At 41.8% G+C, this 15478-nt stretch overlaps 1 protein-coding gene across 1 annotated transcript in view; it reads left to right on the top strand.

Moving 5' to 3' along the window:
* The window catches only part of RAB8B (RAB8B, member RAS oncogene family), a 64266-nt gene extending 58196 nt beyond the window's left edge, over positions 1–6070 (top strand). Inside the window, exon 8 of the mRNA XM_075345513.1 lies at positions 3030–6070. Within this exon, the coding sequence (XP_075201628.1) occupies positions 3030–3122 (93 nt within the window). The 3' untranslated portion in view covers positions 3123–6070. The remainder of the gene's footprint in view (positions 1–3029) is intronic.
* The last annotated feature ends 9408 nt before the right edge of the window (positions 6071–15478 follow it).

Here is a 15478-nt window from a genome sequence, read left to right as displayed (position 1 = left end):
ATACCTACCAGTGTACTCAAGTGCCTCTCCCGTCGGGGATCAAGGCACACTTGACCAGAGCTGTCGGTGCCTCTTAGGCTTTCAGGCCCAGGCTACGGCTCAGCAGGTCTGTCAGACTGCCACTTGGACTAGTCTGCATACCTTTTCGAAGCACTACCAAGTGCATGCTCATGCTTCGGCAGATGCGAGCTTGGGCAGACGCATCCTTCAGGCGGCTGTCGCCCATTTGTGAAGTTAGGTTTCGCCTACTTCTCAGTTTTTCTGTTTATTCCCACCCATGGACTGCCTTTGAACGTCCCATGGTCTGGGTCTCCCATAAGGAACGATGAAGAAAAAGAGAATTTTGTTACTTACCGTAAATTCTTTTTCTTATAGTTCCGACATGGGAGACCCAGCACCCTCCGTGTTGCCTGTTGGCAGGTTTCTTGTTCCGTGTGTTATCACCGGCTGTTGTTGTAGACAGAGGTTCCGGTTGTTCCGGGTTTTGCTCTGTCTCTACTTGTGGGTGGATGTCCTCCTTCAGCTTTTGCACTAAACTGGCTAGGACTGGCTACCAGGGGGTGTATATGCTAGGAGGGAGGAGCTACACGTTTGAGTGTAGTACTTTGTGTGTCCTCCGGAGGCAGAAGCTATACACCCATGGTCTGGGTCTCCCATGTCGGAACTATAAGAAAAAGAATTTACGGTAAGTAACAAAATTCTCTTTTTTTCGGTTCTCTCCAAAGATGAGCCTAGAATTATTTTTTTTTTCTGTTTAAAGAAAACAAAACAAATTAATAAGAAAAATACAGGGCTGGACATAATGATGTTTAAAATTGATTGCAACAACTGCAATGGCATTATGGGCTCCATTATAACAGGAGTCGTGGTTTCATAGTTTTTAAAGTTGAAAGTAGACCTAGTCCATCGAATTCAACCTCTAACCTAACCTGTTGATCCCGAGAAAGGCAAAAGTACATAGAAATATATGAAATATATTTCTATGTGCTTTTGCCTTTCTCTGGATGAACATGTTAGGTCATCGAATTCAACCTATAACCTATATCTGAATGAGCCCTAATAACTACGGTAATATGATCCTTATCAAATCCTTGCTGACATTAGCATCGGTCCTGGTATAATTATATAAGATTAAGTGCAGGGAACTCCAGCGGTAAAATTGAAATAAATAATTTAAAAAAAAAAAAGCCAGATTGGGGGTTTAAAGCTGTTGTCGAGGCAGATAAAAACTTTTGCTGATGTTTTAAAATTGAAGAAATAGGGGCTAATTCAGACGTTCGTTCACATTGTTACAATCTGAGACCGCAATGCACACACTGGTCTTGGGTTTCCCAACCGGAGCATGACAGCACTTATATATCTGTGTGTACGGATGTCTGAATGAGCCTTAACACTACGGTAATATGTTCATTATCAAATCCCCACTGACATTAGCAGCGGTCCAGCAACATAACTTTTAAGATTTTGCCTTGAGATGGGAAAGGCCTTCTTCCCGCTCCCTGTCTCAGTGGTGGTGTTTTTGTTGTTTGGTTTGTTTGGTTTTTTTTGTTTTTTTTTGTTCATTGTTTTTTTTTGTGTTATTGTTTGTTTCTTGCTGTTGTGGTGTTTTTTGTTTTTGTTTTTTTTTTTTTTGCTTTTTTATGTTTGGTGTTTTGGAATGTTTGGTGTTTCGGAATGTTTGGTGTAGCGATGTTTGGTGTTTTGTTTTTGCAGTTTTTTTTTTTTTTTTTTTTTTTTTTTTTTTAGAGCACCATTGATTCCATGTGAGAAGGGATTTTCCCATACAAAATACAAAAAGGATGTGTATGAAGGGGCTGCCTGTCTAGTTCTGATCAAACACTATGCCGGCCCTATTATCTGCAATAGCCATGAGGGATTAAGGGTCTTGGCTGGTCATTGAAATAAACCAGTCAGCCAGTCCCCTTTACATCGACATAGGGAGTTTTGTCAGGTTTTCTGTAGATCTTTGAAAATTAAAGTTTAACGGTTAAAAGTGCTGGAAGAGACAGTAAGCACAAATAGGGTCTTATCCAAAAATATATTTGATATACCCCCGGTTTTATATCTGATGTTTGTATATGATTTGTCCTGAGGAAGAACCCATAAGACTTTGAAACGCATAGCCAAATAAAATCATTCCTTCTACATAAATCCTCCTTTCTACAGCAGCGCAGTTTATTAACCCTTTTCTCTCTATATTTGAACTGCAAAATTAAAGTTTATTCATAAAATCCGTTTAATTTACTTTTAAACACATCTGCAGCTCTTAAACTCTAGCTGGACATTTCCTATTAAGGGTTTGTTCACTACTCACCATTAATGGCCACATCACTGTAAATCTCATAGGGAAGGATTTTCTCAAATACCTTGTGTAGCACATTCTGCCGGTGAGCGGCGCTATTGGCGTCCGCTTATCCCCATCAAGTGAGTCCCGGGCTCTGTGACCTCTGAGAGCCAGTCATGTCACGTGAACTTCCAGTTGACCTAACATCACCGAGGTGGCCCCCATTCTTCCTGAGTGACTGGGCTGTAGGCAGAGTTTCACCGCTCTTCACAGCCCAGCATTGCTCCCGCTTGCGGTGCTCTGCAGCGAAAGAGAGCGTGCAAGATACTGGGCTGTGACGGGCTGTGAAACTCCGCACACAGCCCAGTCACTCAAGGAGACTGGATCCCGCCTCGATAATGTCTGGTCAACTATAAGTTGACGTGACATCACCGAATCTCAGAATGGGGCTCACTTGATGGGGATGAGCGGGCCATAATAGCGCTGCTCAGAGGCAGAATGTGCTACTCAAGCTATTTGAGAAAAGCCTTCCCTATGAGATTTACCTCGATGTGGCCACTAATAGTGAGTAGTGAACAACCCCCTTTAACTATTCGGGTCACTAATCTGCTGTGTAGCTGGATATCTGGGTATAAATGAATGTGACCTTATGATCAAGGCTTGTATCCATGGTCTATGTTCTATGGTACGGTATGAGCGTACATTCATTAATGTCACACTTTGCCTTTTCTACTTTTTTTCCCAGAATGAAAGCAGCTCTCCAGGAGGTGGAGGTCCGGTAAAGATTACAGAAAAATCAGCGAAGAAAAGCAGTTTCTTTCGTTGCGTGTTACTTTGATGAACTGAAGCACGCGGATGAGAGGAAGAGATGGACTGTGGCACACCTGATTGAATGGCATCTTGCCAACAGCAGGTGTCGCAAAAGGCCTCTGGGGAAAAATAAACCTGCTGTTTGCTGAAAGCGCCCGATATGAGACAGTTGCCGATATGGATTTCTGGAGTGGAAGACTACATTGGGGAGCTTTTTCTTACTTTTTGCAACGCACACAGGAACAAAAAGGCTAATATCAAAATCTGAATTTTCCGCTTTTTATTTGGCTCCATTTTGGCTAAAGGCTATTGTCCTTTTCCAAACCAATTTTATTCTGCCCCCCGTTGAGTAGTCACTGGTCAAGGCTAGGATGCAATCTGTTTATTACAGATTTTATTAACTGGAAGAAGCATGGTGGCCTTACTATTGTAACCATTTTCCATCTGCTGTTGCTGCCTCTGGACGCTGTAATGTATTGGAACCAAATGTTGGACTTTACGGTGGTGGGATTTTCCATTTTAAGGGCAAATGTAACTGATGTAGGTTCACTGGCAGATCCCACACAACCGCAGAAAGATTTGCTTTAAGCTGTTACATGTCTGAAATTTAGCCATATTGAAAAGTAAATCTGATGCACATGAATAGTAATGCAGATAGGAAATGTATATTTACTTGATATGAATGTGGATTACCCATCCTGACACTCCTTAGACCATGCATTTAGCTCACACAAGGGGTTAATTATACCTTTCTGGCATTTCTGCTTCCTCATGTAACCCGCTATCCATAATTCCACTCCATGAATACACTTGCCAACCTCCTTCCCAGATGCTAGACTTTACCTGCCGTCCATCATGATGACCTGCTTCAATGTGAACTCTGTCATTGTGAGTCTCTTGTCTGCTTATGGGCAGGTGCTTTCTCCTTGCTCTGTGTTTCCTTTGAGCCAGTATATGGTATACAAGTGAATAATTTAGTACTAATATTTTTTATTAACTAATCTTTAAAATAGTATTTGGAAACGTTATTAAAATTGTGTTTTCGCCATGTCTTCATAGGAGCAGTAGCTGAACAATTCTGAGGTTCCTGAGGCTGCGGAACTTTCTGAATATTTTTATATGGTTGTGGGTCCTTCAAAACACATTTTGGAGCCATTGCTCCTTTATATATTTAAAACTATATAGGGTTGGTTCAGATTTACATGTTGTTGGGCCACAATGGACCTATTCACATTTCAGTGATTCAAAAGTCCCCGTTTTTATTAAAAAGGGAGAACAGATCGCAATATAGAAGACCACCGTGGTGATACAAACATTGGGAAACCTATAATGGGTAACTAGTGAGGCCTTATGTTTGTAAGGGACTGTCCTTCAAGAGCAACCAGACCTCGTTCTTGGAATTATTTTTACTTAATTTGCATATAAGTTTCAGAAATCCTAATTTAACATGTTACTATAATTTTATATGTTTTGATTGGTGGTGGGAAATGATCATCTTTGCAGAGTAAAGTGATAAATTCATACCCAAGCACTGTAATACTTTGCTATGTGATCAGCTCATGTAATTATGAGGACACCTATGCACTGACTTAAAGCGCAAGTTCATCATCCGAAAGCATTTGACATGTCATACACACCTCAGAGGTTGTGCCCCACCTATAAAATAAAAGGGGGGTCTCTTAAACGTTCCACTCTCATTTGAAACTGAAGAGAGATGTTATGGACGCTGCTCGGAGTCCAGCGGTGCTACGCGGAGTCCAGCGGGTTCGTTTACAGTTAGTGATCAGCTGGTGGTCTTACATGTCAAAAGTTTTCTAAAGCCTGCAATTACATTTTACACTGTTTTTGAAAAGGATCAGGAGAAACCATACTGTACTTTTGAAGAATAAGTGATTAGTGTAGCTTATTATATTAAGTAGAACTGACTAATGAAAATAACAATATGATTGATTTTGACTAAAAGGATTTTACCAACCCCTGAAAAAGTCTTACAAACCACTTAGTATTAAAGCCGTAGTAGTCACCACTTTACCAATCCTGAGGCGTTCCCATGCTGATGCTTGGGTGTCTACTACTGGGTTTTACTTACCGGCTTCCAGTAATGTGTGTTGATGTGACCAACTGAGTAAGGTAAAGATAGTGATTTAGGTGGGTATCGAGGCCCCCATACTGATTAGACTAAAGTCCGCCAAAACTGCCAATTGGAAGATCTGGCTCTTTAATTCCTGATTGAAGACCCTTTTGTTTTAGAGGAGATAAGCCAATTCTAGAGATGTCTGGTGCCGTCTCTAATAGAGAACATAGAAATGTTCAGCTGTGTATGGGGGGGTTCAGGCGTTAAATGTCAGCCGAATGTTCACCGACTACTATCTAATGTGTATGGGGGGGAAGGTACACCCCCTTCTGTTATTTTGTCCATTTGTAATCGGTTTGTAAGAAATTCATGGGGTTGGAAAACTTAAGATTTCCACTCTTCAAACTCTTATGCTTGGCACAAGCCATTGGTAGATTCTTTCTTGTATGAGTATGTGAGATCTCTATATCCATTGTATTCCCTGTGAGCCATCAAAGCCTGACCCATCCGCACACCCGGACACATACAAGGCTGTATACTGCCATTTCTCTCCATTCTTCGTTACTGAGCTTGTTTGGGCTGACATTGCTGATAATGTCGGTCTCTGTTGTAAGGTTAAAGCTGCTGACTTATTTTGTGTCTTAATTTTATTTTGCACATTGTTTTAGTGAAAAAAGAGGAAAAAAAAACCCTAAATATGGCTTGAAAGTATTAATGTACTGATATACTCCTGCTCCCGAGCCTGTGTTCAGAATGCATACTTTGCTTTATCTCTGCTTTTCCTATTTTGTGCATTTTCAGTATTTAAAGTTTTATTTCTTAAATTATCAACTTATCTGTGGAATTGTGCACAGTTTTCCATTTCTTGTTTTTCTTCAAAGGAATACACTATTTTACAGAAATACATGTGTTGTTTCTCCCAAGATGGTGGTTAGAGCACATATTATTAAAGTGCCATTATTTCTTTCTGATAACCTTTTTACTATGATTGCAGATCTACAAGTTCCAAAAATATTTCATTTTGTTTCATGATTGAATGTGTTGGCCGTTCACCTGCAATCCTACACTACAAGCTATATGTGTAGAAGACTGGAATAACCTTTTTAACAGTCTGAATATATTCTAAGCAAGTTATCCTCCATCTAGAAAATACAGTGCCTTGCCAAAGTATTCGGCCCCCTTGAATTTTTCAACCTTTTCCCACATTTCAGGCTTCAAACATAAAGAAAATTTTAATGTTATGGTGAAAAATCAACAAAAAGTGGGACACAATTGTGAAGTTGAACGAAATGTATTGCTTATTTTAAACTTTTGTAAAAATAAATAAATAACTGAAAAGTGGGGCGTGCAATATTATTCATCCCCTTTACTTTCAGTGCAGCAAACTCGCTCCAGAAGTTCATTGATGATCTCTGAATGATCCAATGTTGTCCTAAATGACTGATGATGATAAATATAATCCACCGGTGTGTAATCAAGCCTCCGTATAAATGCATCTGCTCTGTGATAGTCTGTGTTCTGTTTAAAGCGCAGATAGCATCATGAAGACCAAGGAACACAACAGGCAGGTCCGTGATACTGTTCTGGAGACGTTTTAAAGCTGGATTTGGTTATCAAAAGATTTCCAAAACTTTAACCATCCCAAGGAGCACTGTGCAAGTGATCATATTGAAATGGAAGGAGTATCATACCACTGCAAATCTACCAAGACCAGGCCGGCCATCCAAACTTTCATCTCAAACAAGAAGACTGATCAGGGATGCAGCTAAGAGGCCCATGATCAGTCTGTATGAACTGCAGAGATCTACAGCTGAGGAGGGAGAGTCTGTCCATAGGACAACTATCATTCGTACACTGCACAAATCTGGCCTTTTATAGAAGAGTGGCAAGGAGAAAGCCATTTCTCAAAGATATCCATAAAAAGTGTCGTTTACAGTTTGCCACAAGCCACCTGGGAGACACACCAAACATGTGGAAGAAGGTGCTTTGGTCAGATGAAACCAAAATCAAACTATTTGGGCACAATGCCAAACGATATGTTTGGCATAAAAGAAACACCGCTCATCACCCTGAACACACCATCCCCACTGTCAAACATGGTGGTGGCAGCATCATGGTTTGGGCCTGATTTTCTGCAGCAGGGACAGGATGGTTAAAATTGATGGGAAGATGGATGGAGCCAAATACTGGACCATTCTTGAAGAAAACCTGTTGGAGTCTGCAAAAGACCTGAGACTGGGACGGAGATTTGTCTTTCAACAAGACAATGATCCCAAACATAAAGCAAAATCTACAATGGAATTGATCACAAATAAATGTATCCAGGTATTAGAATGGCCAAGTCAAAGTCCAGACCTGAATCCTATCGAGAAGTTGTGGAAAGAGCTGAAAACTGCTGTTCACAAACGCTCTCCATCCAACCTCACTCAGCTCGGACTGTTTGCAAAGGAAGAATTGGCAAGAATTTCAGTCTCTCGATGTGCAAAACTGATAGAGACATACCCCAAGCGACTTGCAGCTGTAATCGCAGCAAAAGGTGGCGCTACAAAGTATTAACTTAAAGGGGACGAATAATATTGCATGGCCCAATTTTCAGTTATTTATTTTTAAAAAAGTTTAAAATAAGCAATACATTTTGTTCTACTTCACAATTGTGTCCCACGTGTTGTTGATTCTTCACCATAACATTAACATTTTTATCTTTAGGTTTGAAGCCTGAAATGTGGGAAAAGGTTGAAAAATTCAAGGGAGCCAAATACTTTCGCAAGGCACTATAACTTGTTGTTTGCGGAGGTTCTCGGTGCTGGGACTCCAAAGAGCCAGTTTGGTGTGACATCTGAACATGCATGGCACTTAGAATATATACAGTACTGTGCAGCATTTTTTCACACACAAAACTTACAGAACGTAAGCATGTTTTCAAAAATAAAAGTATTATTTTTTTAGCAGATAACAAAATGCAAAGTGAATGAACAAAAGCAATTGAAATCAAATCAATATTTGATCTGACCATCCTTATGCCTTCAAAACCGCATGAATTCTTGGTACTCTGGCACACAGTGTTTGAAGAAATTTGGCAGAGAGGTTGTTCCAAACATCTTTGAGAACTAACCACAGATCTTCTGTGGATGTAGTCTGTGCAAATCCAACAGACACGATGTGATCAGGGGTCTGTGAGGCAATATCATATTTGTCAGAACTTCATATTCTTTAAGCTGAAGATGATTCTTAAAGGGACTCTGTCAGCACAGAATGACTGCTCAAACCAAGTACAGGTGCTTCTGTAAGATGACTTGGCAAAATATTTAAGTGCACCCTCCCACCTGCTTGTTTTCCCCTCTCCCTTTCCTCCCTTCGCTGTCTCTACGAATCTAGAGCTGTCAAGGAAGGGAGGGAGTGGATGAGATAGAAGGGGAACAAGTAGGTGGAAAGGTGTTTTTAAATTACTGGCTTCCACCGTGATGCATAGAGTGCTTGTGCTTTTATTGACCAGTCACTCTGTGATGACAGTCCCTTTAATGACATTGGCTGCATATTTGGGGTGGTTGTGCTGGCACAGAATAAATTTGGAGACAAGCAGACACCTCCCTGATCGTATTGTATGATGGATAAGTGTCTACCTGAATTTCTCAGCATTGAGAATACCATCATTCGTGACCAAATTCCCAACCTTATTTTCTGAAACTAGTTATATCGCGCTAACACGTGCCAGCAGGGATCGTGCAATTCCCTGGCGCCTATGCATTGTCATGACAGCTGAATATCAGATGATGACCCCTGCCATTGTCATGACTCACTATGTGCGAATGCCGGCAGAGCACCGCCATTCATAGATCATCTGCATTGCTGCACAGAGTTGTGCTGAAACACCAGCCTGAACAGCAGAACCGATCGGATAGTGCAGGCTTCAAGTCCTCTGAGGGGACTAAGAAAATCAATAAAAAAAAAAATAAAGTTTTTAAAAATATGAAGGAAAAAAAACCCACCAAACCTAAAAAGTTCAAATCACCCCCCTTTTGCTCCATAGAAAATAAAAAACAAAAACATACAAATTTGATATCGCCGCGTTCAGAAATATCTGATTTATCAAAATACAAAATCAATTAATTTGATCGGTAAAGTGCGTAGCGAAAAGAATCGAAACTCCAGAATTAAGTTTTGTTTTTTTTTTTTTTTCTTTGCAGGAACATTGCATTAAAATGCAATAACAAATGATCAAAACATCTAATCTACCCAGAAAATGATATAATTAAAAAGTCAGCTCAAGACGCAAAGAATAGGCAGTCACTGAGCCCCAGATCCCGAAAAATGAGAACACAACAGGTCTCAGAAAATGGCAACAAAAGCGCAATACTCTTTAAATAAATTCCTGACTGCAGGGTGGGCTTTGCCCTGTCTCGTCCTCCTCCAGCTTCGCTTACTTTGGCAAAAGTCGCTAAGTTTTTGTGCAACTTTTGAGTTGTGTAAACATTTTGCATTATTTACTCTTGAATTCTTGTGAAATCACCTTGATGTATTGGGCCTATAGTCTTGTCGGAATTTGGCCCCTATAACAATCGCATCTTTAGGCCTCATTCACACATCAGAAAAAAAATTGAGTGCAAAACTCCTGTTTTCATCAATGTTTTGGATCTGATTTTTATCGGATTTATTTTTAGTCTGCCATCAGTGTTTCATCTGTGATTTTCTCAAATGCAGAAAAAAAAAAATAATTCCGAGCTTCTTCTATTACAGTGGGGAAAAACAGACAACAGTGCGTCTTTAGTTTTTACAGGTGCAAAAAAGACAAACCATTGTAAAGCTTTTCATACCCAATACAAAGTTAAAAACTGACCGCATTCGGATGGCATACTGACGATGATGTGTGCAGTTAGTGATTATCATGGACTTGTTTGGGTAATTTTGAGCCATGACTTGTATCATAAATAGACATGTCTTCTTTTTTTTTTTTTGCTGTTACACAGACCTCAAAAACATGGAACATGTTAATAAGCGCTATCCATTTTTATGTGTATTCTATCCATGAAAATCACAGAACATGTACAAGGAAATCCATTGTCTGAATTGGGCAATCAAGTTCTAATTGTTGCTTCTTTTCTGCAGATTCTGAAGCTTAAGGGCTCATGCGCACTAACTGCTGAATATTCTGCAGCGATTTGACAGCACGTGTGCTTCAAATCGCTGCAGAAACACTGCATAATGGATACAGTATCTTTGTTAAAAAAAAGCCCATTTCATGTGCTATGGCTGCTGCCCCACCATAGACAGAGTGGGAGCTGCATCCAGAACACACAAATAATTGACATGCTGCTTTTATGAACGCACATATTTGGGTCAATTTTAGCACCCAAATTGCTGCGTTCACAAAAGCATTGTGCGCACGTATCATGCACAATCTTCATAGATTGTGCAGGGGACACAGGACGCATGCATTTACACTGCAGTGCAATACGCAGCGTAACTGCATGCTATTACGCAACCTGTGCATGAGCCCTTAGGCTATGTGCGCACGCTGCGGATTTACCGCAGATTTTGCTGCAGATTTGCTGCAGAAAATGTGTCTAACATTGCTTCAGTCATTCCCCAGCAAATCCTATGGGCTTTAAAAAAAAAAAATGCTGTGCGCACACTTTTTTTTTATACCCGCGGATTTTTCCCTGCGGAATTAATGAGCATGTCACGTCTTTTCCGCAGGTACCTGCGTTTTTTGCCATAGATAATGGTAAAAATCCGCAGGGACCAACCTGCGGAAAATCCGGGGTAAATCCACGACAAACCGCAGTAAAATCGTATGCGGATTTCGTTGCGGTTTTGGTGCGTTTTTTTTACTGCGGGTACGGCATTCTTTAAGAGGGTCTGGATTTTCCTTAAGAAAAAGTCACTTTCTAGTGCGCACATGGCCTAAAGGGGTATTCTCATCTCCAAGATCCTATCCCAATATGTATTTGGTGTAATAATATTAGCAGATACTTCCAATTAGAAATGTTGTATAGTTCTCCTGACCTAGCCAAGTCTCTTACCTCATGTGCAGGGCATTACAGCTTGGGTATCCATGGTTACGTCCACTTATTTAGTGACCGGTAGTTAATTAGTTTGTCTTGGTTGGAACTATGGATACCTAAGATGCAGTGTCCTGAACTTGAGGTAAGAGACATGGCTATATGAGGAGAATGATACTACATTTCTAATTGGATGTATTTGGTAATAATAATATTACATCTACTACATATTGGGATAAGATCTTGATGATGGGTATACCCCGTTAATCACATATGGTAATTGGGGTGCTCAGTGCACTGTTCCACCCACTGGTTTTATGTCACCACCTTTCTCAATGGTGAATGATAACGAAATTGTGCCGAGAAAGCTCAGGCTAGCCGTGTCTTTATAATGGACTTATTTTAAAGGAAACCTGTCACCAGGTTTTTCCCCTTATGAGCTGTGGCCACCACCAGTGAGCTTTTATATTCAGTATTCTGTAATGCTGTATATAAGAGCCCAGGCCACACTGTATAACGTAAAAAACACTTTTATAATCGCATAGGGGGTGGTACAGTCCGATGGGTGTTGTTGCCTTCAGTTCAGCGCCTCCTCCATCTTGTGCGATCGCTGTTCTCTATCCCAACTCCGTGTGGATGACGTGTCCTATATGATCCACACAGAGGCCTCCATTGTGCTGTTGTGAAGGCGCACTTTGATCTGCCTCGCTGAGGGCAGAGCAAAGTATTATCGTGCGTCTGCATGGACCTTTTTTTCACTTTTCCACATGCTGCGCATTACAGTACTTTCCCCTGCCCTCAGCACCGCAGATCAAAGTGCGCCTGCGCATGAACACAATGGTTAACTCTGTGTGGATGACGTAGGATGCTTCATCCACACCGGGCTGGGAAGGAGGACAGCGAGTCCACAGGATGGAGGTGTTGGACCGAAACCAGTGACTCCAATTAACCAGACCGCCCCCTAGGGGAGTATTATAAAGGTGAGGGTTTGTTTGTTTGTTTGTTTTCTGTTTCATAATGTTCTACAGAGGCAATTATATAAAGCGCTCTGAAAAACTATATAAGGCTCCTTTCACATTGCGTTTTTCCCTACGTCCACAGGTCCCGTCGGAGCATCCGTCCAAACCGCCCCTCCCCCACTCTGCAAAGCGTGTTCTGGACGCATGCGCCCGGCAGGGCCATTCACTGTAATGGAGCACACTGCGTTAGCGTGTGCTCTGTTTTGTGCCATTTTTGCACATAAACGTTTTCTGCAGACGGACACCCGAACATAGTGGACTACGAGGCTCATAACCTTCTTATTTTTCGAGATCTGTGGCTGATTGACGGCTTATCTTTCGTGTCCTGAGCTGACTGTTTTAATTATGCCATTTTAGTCTACATGTGATTTTTTTTTTTTTTTATTTTTTTTATCTTTATTTTTTTTATCACCATGTCACGGAGACAAAAAAAAACCAAACATAATTCTAGCAGTTTGAGGGTTTTTTGTTTTGTTTTTTTTCTCTCTCGCTCTTTCTCCTTACGCTGTTTACATTTAATTTATTTTAGATCGGGCATTTCTAAACTTGGCGATGCCAAATATGTGTTCGTTCTTTTTTTTATTTGTTTCTATTTTCAACAAGGCAAAAAGGTGGGGGACTAACTTTTTTTTTTTTTTCATATTTTTTAAACTTTATTTTTCCCCACTTATTTTTTTATTCTTTTTACTAGTCTACTTAGGGGACTTGCAGTGGCGATTGTCTGATCACTTGTGCTGTACAGAGCAGGCATCAGCACTGCTCTGTACAGCACAAATGCTGGCGTTCACAGGAACTGTTATGCCCGTGACAGGGGTAATCAGTATCCCCCTGGCTGCCATGACAACCCATTGGCGTCCCACAATCACGTCATGCGACCGCCGATAGGAGCGAGGAATGAAGTTCTCCCGTCCGGCGTGCGTTAAGTTCCTCTGTCAGAGATTGCTAGCAAGATTTAACTACATAATAAGCGTGGGCAGATCTCCGTTCTATTCGCACCTGTTAGAGGCACATGTTGCCGTATCAGATGAACTGACATACGCGAGCCCACCGTGTCCTGGATGTACCAGTATGTCCAAGTTGGTGAAGGTGTTAGGCTGTGTCCGCACTTTGCGTTTTCACCTGCGTTTCTGCTGCGTTTTGAACTGCAGCGGTTTCATTACACAATGCATGCGTTTTGAATTTCCAGCAAAGTCTATGGGAAATGGGGATTTCTTGTCCGCACTTTGCAGTTCAAAACGCTGTTTAATTTGCATAATTTTGGCCAAAAACTCTGCGTTCAAAGAAGCAGCATGTCAATTGTTTTTGCGATTTGTGCTGCGTTTTGCTAACATTGAAGTCAATGAAAAGTTGTAAAAGGCAAGCAACCTCAAAATTCCAGCGTTCTACCTGCTTTTTAGGTGCAGAAAGCATGTGTTTTGGACTACATAAATGCATACGTTTCTGACATCAAAATAATGGAATGATATGTCCCTTTACATACACACACACAGTCCGACAATTAAATTAATGAAAAAAATATTAATGTATTGTTATTTTAGCGATAAGTAATATAAAACCGCTATAATTATATTAAATATAAGTTTTTGTTTTGTTTTAAATAATTATATTTGTGTTCCTTTTTTTTCCCCCCTTGTTTTAGTGTTTGCATTTTTTAAACTTTATTTAGCAATGTCTTTATGTTCAAAACGTATCTGTCTAAACGCAATGGAAAAGCATGTAAAAAGCACTTAAAACGTGGCAAAAATGCACGCGTATTTATCGCGTTTATGTGCTCAAACGCAACTTTGGCAAAAGTAATTTCTGCCAGAGGATGCATTTAGAACTGCAACTACGACGATGCAAAGTGCGGACACAGCCTTAATCTATGAGACAAAAATATGCTGCTGGTGCTGCACCCCAGGGGGTCGGGGAAAATACTCGTCACTGGACTGGTGTGGTTCAGGGGATGTTACGGGTGGCCCTGCCCGGTTTCATGACCCCCGAGGTGTACATGGAGGGAAAGGGGTGGTGAAGGAGAATGGGTGGATAAGGGTGATGGTGGAGGTTGTTGTCATGATGGCACCTGTGTTATGCGGCCAGGGAATTAGCCGCCGCTGATGTCGCTGTCCTCCGGGGCGGATGGTAGTAGTAGCCGAGGTGTTTCTGCTCCCCACAGGTGCGGTGGAGTAGGCCCCGGGGAGGATGATGAGGGGAGTAGTGATGGCGGGCGCCAAGGCACGGGGAGGCTGTGGCGGGAATGACAGGCGGACACTGTCTCTGCGGGTTCCAGGTGTTTTACTCAGTCTGTCGCTTGCCGTGAAGTACCGGTCACTTGCTGTGATTGGCCCCATCAACCTCAGATAAGTTGGAAGAAGCAACCAGTGTTTGGAAAATGTCCTTTCTCAGAGTTGCCCCTCCAGTCGTGAGGAACACGGGCTGAGCATTCTGCTCCAAGCCACAGAGCCCGTGAAAGAAAAAAAAAGGATGAAGGTAGTGGTGGTGTCTTGTCAGAACTGAAGTCCCGGGTAGACTGACTGAAGATTTTGTGCAGTTGCTCCTACTTCTACCCCAAGTGATACCTGCTCCCCCAGGTGGCGGGCTTCAGTGACCGGGAAAGTCCCATGCTTTGTGATGGCCACCCCCCCTATCTACCATGGGCCGTCTCTCCAGTGGGAAGGCACCTGACTGTATGTAAAGTGTGAATGTGATTAACCCCCTCCTTACCTTGAGATGAATACCGCACCTTAAATAAGGTGCAGTACTCTGTGGCGACTAGAGCTTCAGGGGCGCCACACTGGCAGGATCACCCAGGTATCTGAAACACTGATGCCGTCCTATGCTACCATTCTTTAAACTAGTCATACACTGTACATTTTAACCAGCGTTTGATTTATAATTTCATTAGCATGTTTTGAGTCCAGTGCTGGCCCTGCATTTTATTTAAAGGTTTGTTTTGTAGGTAAGTGAAGAAAGTCAAGCCTTTAAAGGGTTATTTTTATTTATTATTTCACTATTGGGCTACATAGGGGCAGGTAAGTAGATAGTAACTACCTACCTGCCCTGCTGTCAGCCCCTCTCCCCTGGCTTAGAGTGGTTATGTGACCTCTCCTGCCAGGATTTTTCTCCGTCCTGTGATGTCACGTCGATAGGGGCAGGAGCTTATGCTCGCCTTGTAGACGGGGCTTCACAGCCGAAGTTATGTAGCCTCCCTGCTGGGCAGGTACAGTGCGCGGAGAGGTCAGTGCTGGGCAGAATACTGCCAGCCAATGAGTGTGCAGAGGGCGGGTCTGGACAGTGAGGCCGGGCGGTGCCA

This window comes from Anomaloglossus baeobatrachus, chromosome 4, assembly GCF_048569485.1.
Source record: "Anomaloglossus baeobatrachus isolate aAnoBae1 chromosome 4, aAnoBae1.hap1, whole genome shotgun sequence".
NCBI lineage: Eukaryota > Metazoa > Chordata > Amphibia > Anura > Aromobatidae > Anomaloglossus > Anomaloglossus baeobatrachus.
This window is presented reverse-complemented; position numbering and strand designations above follow the sequence as displayed.